This window comes from Macaca thibetana, chromosome 10, assembly GCF_024542745.1.
Source record: "Macaca thibetana thibetana isolate TM-01 chromosome 10, ASM2454274v1, whole genome shotgun sequence".
Lineage (NCBI taxonomy): Eukaryota > Metazoa > Chordata > Mammalia > Primates > Cercopithecidae > Macaca > Macaca thibetana.
The window spans coordinates 56,335,985-56,348,512 of record NC_065587.1 but is presented as its reverse complement, the minus strand read 5'-3'; the positions used below and the strand labels follow the sequence as shown (position 1 = coordinate 56,348,512).

At 46.2% G+C, this 12,528-nt stretch overlaps 1 protein-coding gene across 2 annotated transcripts in view; it reads left to right on the top strand.

Annotated features, from left to right (window-relative positions):
* The first annotated feature begins 5,944 nt into the window (after positions 1–5,944).
* IFT52 (intraflagellar transport 52) overlaps positions 5,945–12,528 on the top strand; it is a 58,775-nt gene continuing 52,191 nt past the window's right edge. Inside the window, exons 1-4 of one of the 2 annotated variants that reach the window (XM_050806529.1) lie at positions 5,945–6,104; positions 8,364–8,475; positions 9,753–9,877; positions 11,405–11,492. In XM_050806529.1, the coding sequence (XP_050662486.1) occupies positions 9,759–9,877; positions 11,405–11,492 (207 nt within the window). In that variant the 5' untranslated portion in view covers positions 5,945–6,104; positions 8,364–8,475; positions 9,753–9,758. The remainder of the gene's footprint in view (positions 6,105–8,363; positions 8,476–9,752; positions 9,878–11,404; positions 11,493–12,528) is intronic. The other variant, XM_050806528.1, reaches the window with a different exon arrangement.

Below are 12,528 nucleotides of genomic sequence, written 5' to 3'. Positions count from 1 at the left end.
ATTCTCCTGCCTCAGCCTCCCTAGTAGGTGGAACTATAGGCACGCGCCATCACACCCGGCTAATTATTGTTTGTATTCTTAGCAGAGACAGGGTTTCGCTATTTTGGCCAGGCTGTTCTCGAACTCCTGACCTCAAGTGATCCTCCCACCTCAGCCTCCCAAAGTGCTGGGATTACAGGCATGAGCCACTGCACCTGCCCAAGCCTCAAGTCTTATCTAGCTTTCCAAATGATCTGAGAACTTCTGATCCTTTTTAACACAGTCCTTTTTTGCTTAATTGGCCAAAGTTAGCTTTAGATCGCCTGCCTATGCTGGGCTAGTTGCTGTGCTAGACTCTTCCATGTCTATTACAAATTTTCCATCCAAACAACCCTGAGGTAGGAATTATTACTATCCCCTTTTTACCAGTGAAGATGCAGAGTCAGATAAGTTGTTCCTTGCCTGAAGGCCACATAACTAATAAAGGCCGGAGCTGGGACTTGGAGCCCTACAAGCTGGCTCCAGGGCTCTCACATTGAACTTTTGTGCTGGTCTGCTTCTCACTCTGGCTACTAGGTCCAGGCAGAATGACTGCCAAAATCTCTAGTGAGGAGCTAAGTCAAAAGTTGGCTGGAACAAGCCATGTGTGAGAAATGGGGTCTTGAAGAGGAGACATTGAACGGGATGCCGCTCCTGGTCTGAGGCTGGCTGCCAGGTTCGTGCCATGCTCCACTGCACATAGGGGAGCTCAGAGCTGGTCAGAGCTGGAGGCTGCTGCAGAATTGATGCCTAGAACTTCCTCGCCACCATGGAGCTCCATATGTTCAATATTAGTCATTTCCTTTTCTTTTCTTTTTCTTTTTTTTTTTTTGAGACTGAGTTTCGCTCTTGTTGCCCAGGCTGGAGTGCAGTGGCACAATCTCGACTCACTGCAGCCTCCGCCTCCTAAGTTCAAGCAATTCTCCTGCCTCAGCCTCCTGAGTAGCTGGGTTTACAGGCATGCGCCACCACACCTGGCTAATTTTGTATTTTTAATAGAGAGAGGGTTTCTCCATGTTGGTCAGGCTGGTCTCGAACTCCCGACCTCAGATGATCCGCCCACCTTGGCCTCTCAAAGTGCTGGGATTATAGGCATGAGCCACCACGTCCGGCCAAGATTAGTCATTTCTAAAGGTAATTCTGATCAGACAGAACGTGAGCTATAACACCTCATAAATTCAGAACACTTGTGGGATGGATTGTGCTTCCTTCAGTGGAAAAGTGGTTCGTTTTGGCTGGGCGCGGTGGCTCACGCCTATAATACCAGCACTTTGGGAGGCCGAGGTCAGGAGTTTGTAGACCAGCCTGGCCCATATGGTGAAACCCCGTCTCTACTAAAAATACAAAAAATTAGCTGAGCGTGGTGGCACATGCCGGTAGTCCCAGCTACTCGGGAGGTGGAGACACGAGAATCACTTGAACCTGGGAGGCGGAGGTTGCAGTGAGCCGAGATCGTGCCACTGCACTCCAACCTGGGCGACAGAGTGTGACTCTGTCTTATTAATAAGTAAATAAATAAATGAATAAATAAATAAGAAAAGATGTTTGTTTTTTACAAATGTGTGGTTCATACTCCTGAGTGGCCTTATTAGCTTTTTGGTTAGGAGACAAGGGAAGGAACTTTCTTAGATCAGTGTGTGCTGGTGATTTTATTGCCTTTTCCTCTTAATTCAATCCCACTCTTTCTCTTCCTCAAGTCTTGACCACCCAGCCCCCTACCCCAGGAATCATGGGGGACAAGTCTGGGAGACCACAGAAAAAAACACCAATGACACTGAGCTATTAGAGATCAAAACTGGGTCAGGAAGAGCTCATGTTAAGCTTTCACATGTGCTAAGAACGCTGAAAGAAACATACTGATTTCTATCTTGATAGTGCCGGCTAATTGACAGATGTGGGACAAGATGAGGGAGAGGTCAAAATCCCCCTAACTTCCCAAAGCAAGACAAGAGTATAATGGCCGGGCGCGGTGGCTCAAGCCTGTAATCCCAGCACTTTGGGAGGCCGAGACGGGCGGATCACGAGGTCAGGAGATCGAGACCATCCTGGCTAACACGGTGAAACCCCGTCTCTACTAAAAAAATACAAAAAAAACTAGCCGGGCGCGGTGGCGGGCGCCTGTAGTCCCAGCTACTCGGGAGGCTGAGGCAGGAGAATGGCGTGAACCCGGGAGGCGGAGCTTGCAGTGAGCTGAGATCCGGCCACTGCACTCCAGCCTGGGCGGCAGAGCGAGACTCCGTCTCAAAAAAAAAAAAAAAAAAGAGTATAATGATCAGAAATGTAATAGTAGTGTCAGAAGCACACAATCAGCCATGCACGGTGAAACACATAATGGTTCTATCTGTTCTGAGATTGCAAAAGCACAATTATTTTCATCAGGATAAAAAATAAACACGAAGAAAAACTATACTGTTGAATGGAACATGCTACAACCTATGTTTATGGAGCACATTCCAAGTTGTATATGCATTATCTACGATCCTCACTATAAACCAGCATTTAGAAATTAGTAACTTCAGGCCGGGCGTGGTGGCTCACGCCTGTAATCCCAGCACTCTGGGAGGCCAAGGTGGGTGATTCACGAGGTCAAGAGTTCAAGACCAGCCTAGCCAAAATGGTGAAACCCTGTCTCTACTAAGAATACAAAAATTAGCCAGGCATGGTGGCGGGCACCTGTAATCCCAGCTACCTGGGACGCTAAGGCAGGAGAAATGCTTGAACCCAGGAAGCGGAGGTTGCAGTGAGCTGAGATCATGCCATTGCACTCCGGCCTGGGCAGCAGAGCAAGACTCTGTCTCGGCAAAAAAAAAAATAATAATAAAATAAAATAAAAAAATTGACTTCACAGATAGGATACATTTGCTCAGAAATTATGAAAACTGCCCAAGGTCACCCAGCTGGTACAAGTCACAGCAAGGAACTGAACTTGGTGACAGTCACTACTGATTCTAAAAGTCTTACTCTTGCCTTTTTTTTTGGCGGGGGAGCAGGGACGGAGTTACACTCTTGTTGCCCAGGCTAGAGTGCAATGGCGTGATCTCAGCTCACTGCAACCTCTGCCTCCTGGGTTCAAGTGATTCTCCCGCCTCAGTCTCCCAAGCAGCTGGGAAGCTGGGATTACAGGCGCCCACCACCACACCCAGCTAATTTTTTTTTTTTTTTTTTTTTTGTAGAGATGGGGTTTCACCATGTTGGCCAGGCTGGTCTCGAACTCTTGACCTCAAGTGATCCACCCGCCTTGGCCTCCCAAAATTCTGGGATTACAGGTGTGAGCCACTGCGCCTGGCCAAAACTCTTAGTCTTTCTACAATCTCTAACAGTGGGAGAAATGCTCTGGGCAGGTGCTGTAGCAAACACAGACTGCATATCAGGCAGAAAGATCCCAAGATTTGTCCCAGCCTTCAAATGGGATGGCCTACTCTCTTTTCAGTGAGAATACTTCATTTCTATTATTACCCTAACTGCAAACTGTATTCACCCAATTTTGCACCAAAATACAGCATCCCCAAGAACAGAACTCTCTCTCTCTTTTTTTTTTTTTTCTAAAGAGACAGTGTCTCACTCTGTTGCCCAGGCTGGGGTGCAGTGCAGCGATCATGGCTCACCGCAGCCTGAACTCCTGGGCTCCAGCAATCTTCCCACCTCAGCCTCCCAAGTAGCTAAGACTACATGTGGTTGCCACCATGCCTGGCTAATTTTCTTTTTTTATTTATTATTACTGTAGCAGGATGAGCCACAGACAAAACTCCTCAGTCACCGGATTAAAGAAGACGGCGGGGCGCGGTGGCTCACGCCTGTAATCCCAGCACTTTGGGAGGCCGAGACGGGCGGATCACGAGGTCAGGAGATCGAGACCATCCTGACTAACACGGTGAAACCCCGTCTCTACTAAAAATACAAAAATCAGCCGGGCGCGGTGGCGGGCGCCTGTAGTCCCAGCTACTCGGGAGGCTGAGGTAGGAGAATGGCGTGAACCCGGGAGGCGGAGCTTGCAGTGAGTGGAGATCGCGCCACTGCACTCCAGCCTGGGCGACAGAGCGAGACTCCATCTTAAAAAAATAAATAAATAAAAATTTAAAAAATAAATAAATAAATAAATAAGGAAGAGGTTTTTTATTCCGCCGGGAGCGTCCGCAGACTCGCGTCTTAAGAGCCGAGCTCTCCGAGAAAGAAATACCTGGCCTTTTTAAAGGCTTACAACTTTAAGGGGTCCACGTGAAAAGGGTCGTGATAAATCAAGCAAGCGTGGGAAATGTGACTGGGGGGCTACATGCATCAGCTAACAGAACAGAAAGTTTTACAATGCTTTTTTCCTACAGTGTCTGAAATTTACAGATAAGTAGTTTAGGTCAGGGGTTGATGTTATTATTACTTTGTTTAACTCCTAGGGCCAGATGGTAGTGCCAAGGTTGTCTGGCTATTTATCTTACTTTTGTTTCTTCCTCTCTTGCCTCCTGTCTTGTGAACTAGGCAAGGTGAGGGGAGGAGGGCAGCAGGAGTAGCGGTCTCCTTCCTTATTACTATTATTATTGGAGAGAAAAGGTGTTACTGTTACCCAGGTCTCAAACTCCTGGCCTCAAGCAGTCCTCCCAATTTAGCCTCCCAAAGTGCTAGGATTACAGGCATGAGCCACTTCATCTGACACAGAGAATTCACATATCACCCCTTCTCCACTTTTTTTTTCTTTTTTTGAGACAGGGATTCACTGTGTTGCCTAGGCTAGAGTGCGGTGGCACCATGCCGGCTCACTGCAGCCTCAGCCTCCTAGCATCAATCAATCCTCCCACCTCAGTCTCCCAATCAGCTGGGACTACAGGCGCGCGCCACCACGCCCAGCTAATTTTTCGTATTTTTAGTAGATACCGGGTTTCGCCATGTTTCCCAGGCTGGTCTCGAACTCCTGGGATCAAGAGATCCACCTGCCTCGGCCTCCCAAAGTGCTGGGATTACAGGAGAGAGCCGCTGCGTCCGGCCCGTCTCCACTTTTAAAATTTCCAGTGACAGAAACTGTGAAAAGCAACAAGAGTTGTGTGTTTTAATATCCTAAACTCGAAGACAAACATAAATGTAAATAAAAACTGTCAGAACTCTCTGCAATCTTCAGTTTGGGTCTTCCAGGCTGCTGCAGCGTTGTTCACAAATCCACACACCTCTAAAGGCAGGCACAGAGCGCTTTCCTGGGTAGTCGGGTGGCCTGCTGGTAGTTGCAGGCTTCTGGTTTCCCACCTTAATGGCGATGGCAGGGCAACCTGTATTGGTGATGCTCTTTGCACAAGCAGTTCTTTCTGCCCGGAACGCCCTTCCCCAGCCTTTGCCTTAATAAATACCACTCTTTCTTCAAAACTCTGCTCAACAGGGGCGCCTTTTTGACGAGCTTAGTCGTCAGACTCCCTAATACAGTTCATAGTTTTCACATTTTTGTACAATCTGTTCAAGTTCTAACTCCCCGCCCAAAGGGCTGCGGGCTCACCGCCGGCGCTCATGCCTAGCACCACGGCGAGCGAAGATGCGGAGTTCATAAAGCAGAATTACCCGGTGTTACCATTCTCAACACTAAACCAGCTCACCCTTTTCCGGTAAGTTGTTCCTGATAGTCCGGCCCAGCCCTCCGCCCGGCCCCGCCCTCGCCTGGCTCCGCTCTGCGCCTGCGCCTTGGGAATCGAGGCTGGGGTATTCTCCAATCCCCTCGCTGGAAGACTTCACTATTCTCCTCCCTGTGGGTGGAGCGAAGTTTGGGCACTTGGGTCCTACCGTTGTTATTAGTCTTTAGTCGTAATTAATATTAAATAACAAAATTAAATGGGTTTATTTTTCGTGAAAAGTTAATTCTCCTTGTTTTTGGCTTTGCCCCTCATGCACCAAATGGTACAGTCCCACACCAGCCAACTTCCCTACCCAACACCCCTGACGCCTGCGACGGAGAGGCGCCTTCCGTGCTGTCGTCATCACGTCGGCCGGAGCTAGCGCTCCGTCCTAGGCCACGCCTCCCGGCGCAACGCGGCTCCTCCCCGGTTACTAAGCGGCCTTGGATACCTGGCCGCGGGATGCTGGGCGGCGTCAGGTGACCGGTGGTCGCTGGGCGTCAGGTAAAGGGCTACAACAGTGGTGGGCCGGCTGGGGCGGTGGGGCGGTCTGGGAGCTGGCGAGGGCCTCGACACACTCTTCGAGGCCGCTGGGCCAGTCATAGAACATCCAGGGTCCACCGGGATGAAGTAAACTGTGGGCGCGGACGTAGCCCGGGGTCCTGGCGCTCTGGCTGGGCGCCCATCTGCAGGGCCTCGGGTGATGCGGCTTTTTTAGTCGTTCCGCTGACTATGAAAGAGCATCGGAAGAGGAATCGTAAAGTCTTAATCTCTCTTCTGTCGTGGCTGCGATGCCTCGGTATTCATGTGGGAAATACTGATTTGACTGGTAATGTTATTGAAGAGAAAGCGAGAGAATGGTTGTGCAGCGTTACCCAAATATTCGTTATTTTTACAGTTTTAAAGGCCTTATAGTATCATTAAGGAAATGCATTTCTAGCTAAGTCTGACAGTGCAGGAACGCAGACCTGCTACTCTCACCAGGGGCTGAACTAACCGAACAAAAAAAATAGATGTGTCACATTAGTGGGATCATGGAGGGGGCAGTTTTTCAACTGGACAAAATGATGTTAAAGTGCTTAAAGAAGAAGAAATATGTGAAAGTAGCCAGGAAAATTCTAAAATTAATGGTAATAAGGGAAATTAGCTCTCCAGAGCCACCAGATATTATAACATAAAGGTATAGCAATTAAACTACTTAGAAGATGGGTGCAGCAGTGTGGGCCCGTAGTCCTGGCTACTTGGTAGACTGAGGCGGGAGGATCCCTTGAGCCCAGGAGTCAGAGACCAGCATGGGCATCAAAGGGAAACTCTATCTCTGAAAAAAATAAATAAATTCTTAAAAAAGAAAGTTTGGAACTCAACAGGAGCTTACAGGCAGATAGAATATATTAGAACTCAGAATAAGAGCCAGTTATATATAGGGATTTATTATATAGGGAAGGTGGTACTGAATTTCAAATCAGCATTAGAAAGGTGAATTGGGGTCAGGCAGCTTTTTTAGTAATTTAGAAAATTGAACCAGTCGAGCGAGGTGTCTCACACCTGTAATCCCAGCACTTTGGGAGGCCAAAGTGAGTGGATCACTTGAGGTCAGGAGTTCCAGACTCCTGGCCAACCTGGTGAAAGACCGTCTCTACTATCGCGTGCGCCTGTAATCCCAGCTACTGGGGAGGCTGAGGCGGGAGAATCACTTGAACCCGGGAAGCAGAGGTTGCAGCCAGCCGAGATTGCGCCACTGCACTCCAGCCTGGGTAACAGAGCGAGACTATGCCTCGAAAAAGAAGGAAAAAAAGAACGGAATGAAGCCCATTTTGAGCACCACAATAATTTCCAAATGGACTAAAATTTAAATGTTAAAATATTACATCACGAATTAGCCGGGTGTGTTGGGCGCCTGTAGTCCCAGCCACTTGGGAGGCTGAGGCACGAGAATCTCTTGAACCTGGGAGGCGGAGGTTGTGGTGAGCCGAGATTGTGCCACTACACTCCAGCTTGGGCGACAGAGCACACTCTGTCTCAAAAAAAAAAAAAAGGAAAAAAAAAATTACATTGCAAAGTACTGAAAGAAAGCATTGTTCAATTTATTTATAATCTTAGAATGACAAAAACTCTTCTAAATGTTTCATGTCATCCAGAAGCCAGAAAGGAAAATATTAATACTTTTAATTCTATAAAATTTAAAATCTCTATGGCCTGCAAAATTCAACCAAACCAAAAAAAGTATCAGAAGCCAAATAAATTTAAGAAAATATTTGTTTAATGATCAATTAGAAAATTATGAAACCTGACTGGGTGCATTGGTGCACCCAGTGCAGTGGCTCATGCCTGTAAACCAGCACTTTGGGAGGCTGAGGTAGGAGGATCACTTGAGGCCAGAAGTTTAAGGGCAACATAGCGAGACCTTGCTTCTGCAAAAAATTCAAAAATTAGCTGGGCACTGGTGCGCACCTGTAGTCCCAGTTACCCAGGAGGCTGAGGTGGGATGATTGCTTGAGCCCGGGAGGTCAAGGCTGCGGTGTATCGTGATTGCACACGATACATTCCCAGCCTGGGTCACAGTGTGGGACTTTTATCTCAAATAAGAAGAAGTTTTTAAAAAGAAAAATTTCAAGAGAAAAATGATCGGAGTACCTGGACAAGAAAATCAGAAGAAAAGAAATACAAGTGGCAGAAATCTATAGCAAGGGACCACTATCTCACTAACTTCAAAGTGGAAATTAAAACAGTAATGAGGGCTTTTTTTTTTTTTTTTTGGCAAAGACGACAAAGACTGAAAATAGGATTGTGTGGAAACAGAAGCATGTTAGTGGAAGTATAAAATCATAATTTTTTGGAGGGCAATTTGGAAATGATTTACTCAGCCATTCAATAGGTAAGAATCTACAAATAGGCAAAGTGCAGAAAAACATGTTGTTTAACATTGATGTTTTTAGTATTGTTTTAGAAAATATTTGATAAAAGATGTCAATCAGTATATGACTGGTTAAATAAATTATGGTAGATCCATAAAATGAATACTGTGCAGCTGTTTTTGTTGTTGTTGTTGTTTAAAGACAGGGTCTCGCTCTGTTCTCTAGGCTGGAGTGCAGAGTGAGGTGATTGTGGCTCACTGCAGCCTCAACCTCCTGGGCTCAAGCAATCCTCTCACCTCAGCCTCCTGAATAGCTGGGACTAAGATATGTGCCAGCATGCCCTGCTGATTTTTGTAGAGATGTGGTCCAGGCTGGTCTGGAACTGCTGAGCTCAAGCGATCCTCCTACCTCAGCCTCCCAAAGTGCTGGAATTACAGGCATAAGCCACTGCACCCAGCCCTGTGTAGCTGTTTAAAAGAATATGGTAGATCCATGTGTACTGACAAAGAAAGATGTCAAATATACAAGGTTAGGTGAACCAAATGTTTCAGAGTAATGCGTGTGGTAAGATCCTATTTCATAAAATAAAACTGTAAGTTAATATATGTATAAAAAGAATGTAGAACTGGGTGCAGTGGCTCACCCCTGTAATCCCAGCACTTTGGGAGGCCAAGGCGGGCGGATCACGAGGTCAGGAGTTCGATACCAGCCTGACCAACATGGTGAAACCGTGTCTCTACTAAAAATACAAAAATTAGCCAGGAATGGTGGCACTTGCCTGTAATCCCAGCAACTCAGGAGGCTGAGGCAGGAGAATTGCTTGAACCCAGGAGATGGAGGTTGCAGTGAGCCGAGATCATGCTGTTGCACTCCAGCATGGAAGATAGAGCAAGACTCCATCTCAAAAAAAAGAAAAGAGAAGAAAAAAAGAATCTAGAAGACTATACCCTGCGCTTAACAGTAGTTAGCAGTGATGAATCAGGTTGGAAACATGGTCTTGGGACACAAGAGCAGGGTGATGGCGGGGCAGGGCCATAGGTGTAGGCTGTTGGGAGGGTCTGGGCAAGAGGTGGAAAGCAAAAATGGGTAGGAGAGGGCTGGGTTGGTTTTGGTATTAGGTTTCTGTGCTATGCTTTTGCATTTCATTCTTGACCTTTGAGAATTGTAGGAATTTCCTAGATAGGTTTCAGTTGTATGCCCTTTCTTGATAAATAGTAGTAGAAGGCAACTATTTATTGCTTTTAGGGTCTTTGGAATATTGTTTATTGATTTTCTGATCCCTTCTTTCTTCCGTAAGGTAACCATGGAGAAAGAGCTGCGGAGCACCATTGTTTTCAATGCCTACAAAAAGGAGATATTTACCACCAACAACGGCTATAAATCCATGCAGAAAAAACTTCGGAGTAATTGGAAGATTCAGAGGTGACCGACCATGTATATTGTTTTCCCTTCTAAATGATATTGTCCTGCTGATAAAGCTGAGAAGTCTTTATTTTCTTATGTAACATAGATTGTTTAGGTGGGAGAAGCTCAATTTAAAGATTATTCAGAATTAGGTCTGGCGCGGTGGCTCACGCCTGTAATCCCAGCACTTTGGGAGGCTGAGGCAGGCGGATCACAAGGTCAGCGATCAAGACTGGCCATCACGGTGGCTAACACCTGTAATCCCAGCACTTTGGGATGCCAAGGCGGGTGGATCACGAGGTCAGGGGTTCAAGACAAGCCTGGACAAGATGGTGAAACCCCATCTCTACTAAAAATTTTTTAAAAATTAGCCAGGCATGGTGGCAAGTTCCTGTAATCCCAGCTCCTTGGGAGGTTGAAGCAGAGAATTGCTTGAACCTGGGAGGCGGAGGTTGCAGTGAGCCGAGATTGCGCCACTGCACTCCAGCCTGGGCAACAGAGTGAGACTCTGTCTCAAAAAAAAAAGAAAAATCAAGACCATCCTGGCCAACATGGTGAAACCCCGTCTCTACTAAAATTACAAAAATTAGCTGGGTATGATGGTGCCTGCATATAGTCCCAGCTACTCGGGAGGCTGAGGCAGGAGAATCACTTAAACCCAGAAGGCGGAGGTTATAGTAAGCTGAGATCGCGCCACTGCACTCCAGCTTGGTGACAGAGCAAGACTCTGTCTCAAAAAATAAAAAAATTATTCATAATTAAATAAATTCTTATTAAAAGATCTCTTGGACAGGACGCAGTGGCTCATGCCTGTAATCCCAGCACTTTGGGAGGCTGAAGCAGGCAGATCACTTGAGTTGATAGTGCGTGCCTATAATCCCAGCTACTAAGGAGGTTGAGGGACAAGAATTCCTTGAACCCAGGCAGTGAAGCCTGCAGTGAGCCGAGATCATGCCACTGCACTCCAGCCTGGGCAACAGAGGGAAACTGTCAAAAACAAAAACCAAAAAACATTTCTTCTGAAATCAGCAATTAGGATATTATTAAAGCAGCATATTATTAAGTTGTCTTCCAAATCACACACCAAAAAATTATTCTAATTATACACATGTAGCTTTTTAAGATTTAGAGGCTTTCTTCATATTTTGACTGAGGTCAGTACTAGGGAAAGGAAACATGAGAATTAAATGAGAATAACTTTGACTTTGTGTATGTGTATGTTTCTTCTTAATAGGTGAGGATATGTAATCATACGAGCTAATGGTAGGGCTGATTGAATTAGTGGTTGAGGACTTCCTTATGCTTTAGCATGGCTTGATTTGAACACCTTGACTTACTGGAAGTATTTGGACAGAGGCCAGATGACTCTGGGGCAGGCCTCAGAGGGAATTCTCACTTTGGGAGAGAGACTGGACCAGTTACATCTAAGTCCCTTCATCTCTGAGCCTCTGTGGCCTCTGCTTCCAAATAGTTGAGAGACTAAAACAATACATAAATTGATTTAAATTATGGACCTAATATTTGCTTTTAAAATTGTATTTCTAGCTTAAAAGATGAAATCACATCTGAGAAGTTAAATGGAGTGAAACTGTGGATTACAGCTGGGCCAAGGGAAAAATTTACTGCAGCTGAGGTAAGAAATATCCACTAAAGAAGGAATATGGTGAAATGATTAAGAGCCTGGGCTCTGAAATACTGGATCTGAATCCTCCTTCACCACTTACTGTGTGGCCTTAAGGTAGTCACTTCATCTCTCTTTTCATCATGGAATTGTGATGATTAACCGAGATGCTTCATGTAAAGTATCAAACACATAGTGTGGGCCAATTAAATATTAGCCACATTTCTTTTTTTTTTTTTTGAGACAGTCTCACTCTGTCACCCAGGCTGGAGTGTAGTGGCGTAATCTCAGCTCACGGCGACCTCCGCCTCCCGGGTTCAAGCAATTCTCCCTGCCTTAGCCTCCTGAGTAGCTGAGACTACAGGTGCCCACCACCACGCCTGGCTAATTTTTGTATTTTTAGTGGCAACGGGGTTTCACCATATTGGCCAGGCTGGTCTCAAACTCCTGACCTTATGCTGCCTACCTCAGCCTCCCAAAGTGCTGGGATTATAGGCGTGAGCCACTGCGCCCAGCCACTAGCCACACTTCTTTGCTATATTTTTGCTTTGAAAATAGGAAAATTCTGCCAGGTGCGGTGGCTCATACCTGTAATCCCAGCGCTTTGGGAGGCCGAGGCAGGTGGATCACCTGAGGTCGAGAGTTCGAGACCACCCTGACCAACATGGAGAAACCCCATCTCTACTAAAAATACAAAATTAGCCAGGCCTGGTGACGTGTTCCTGTAATCCCAGCTACTCGGGAGGCTGAGGCAGGAGAATCGCTTGAACCCAGGAGGTGGAGGTTACCGTGAGCCAAGATCGTGCTATTCGCACTTCAGCCTGGGCAACAAGAGCAAAACTCCATCTCAGAAAAAAAAAAAAAAGGAAAATTCCATTTAAAATAAAGATGTTTATTATTCTGGTTTATGGAATGGATAAAGAATGATAAATGTAAGGCCCAGAATACAAATGACAAGTATTGGTGAGAATGGGAAGTTATTGGAACCCTTCCACACTGATGGTGGGAATGTAAAATGGTGTAGTCACCATGAAAAACAGTATGGCAG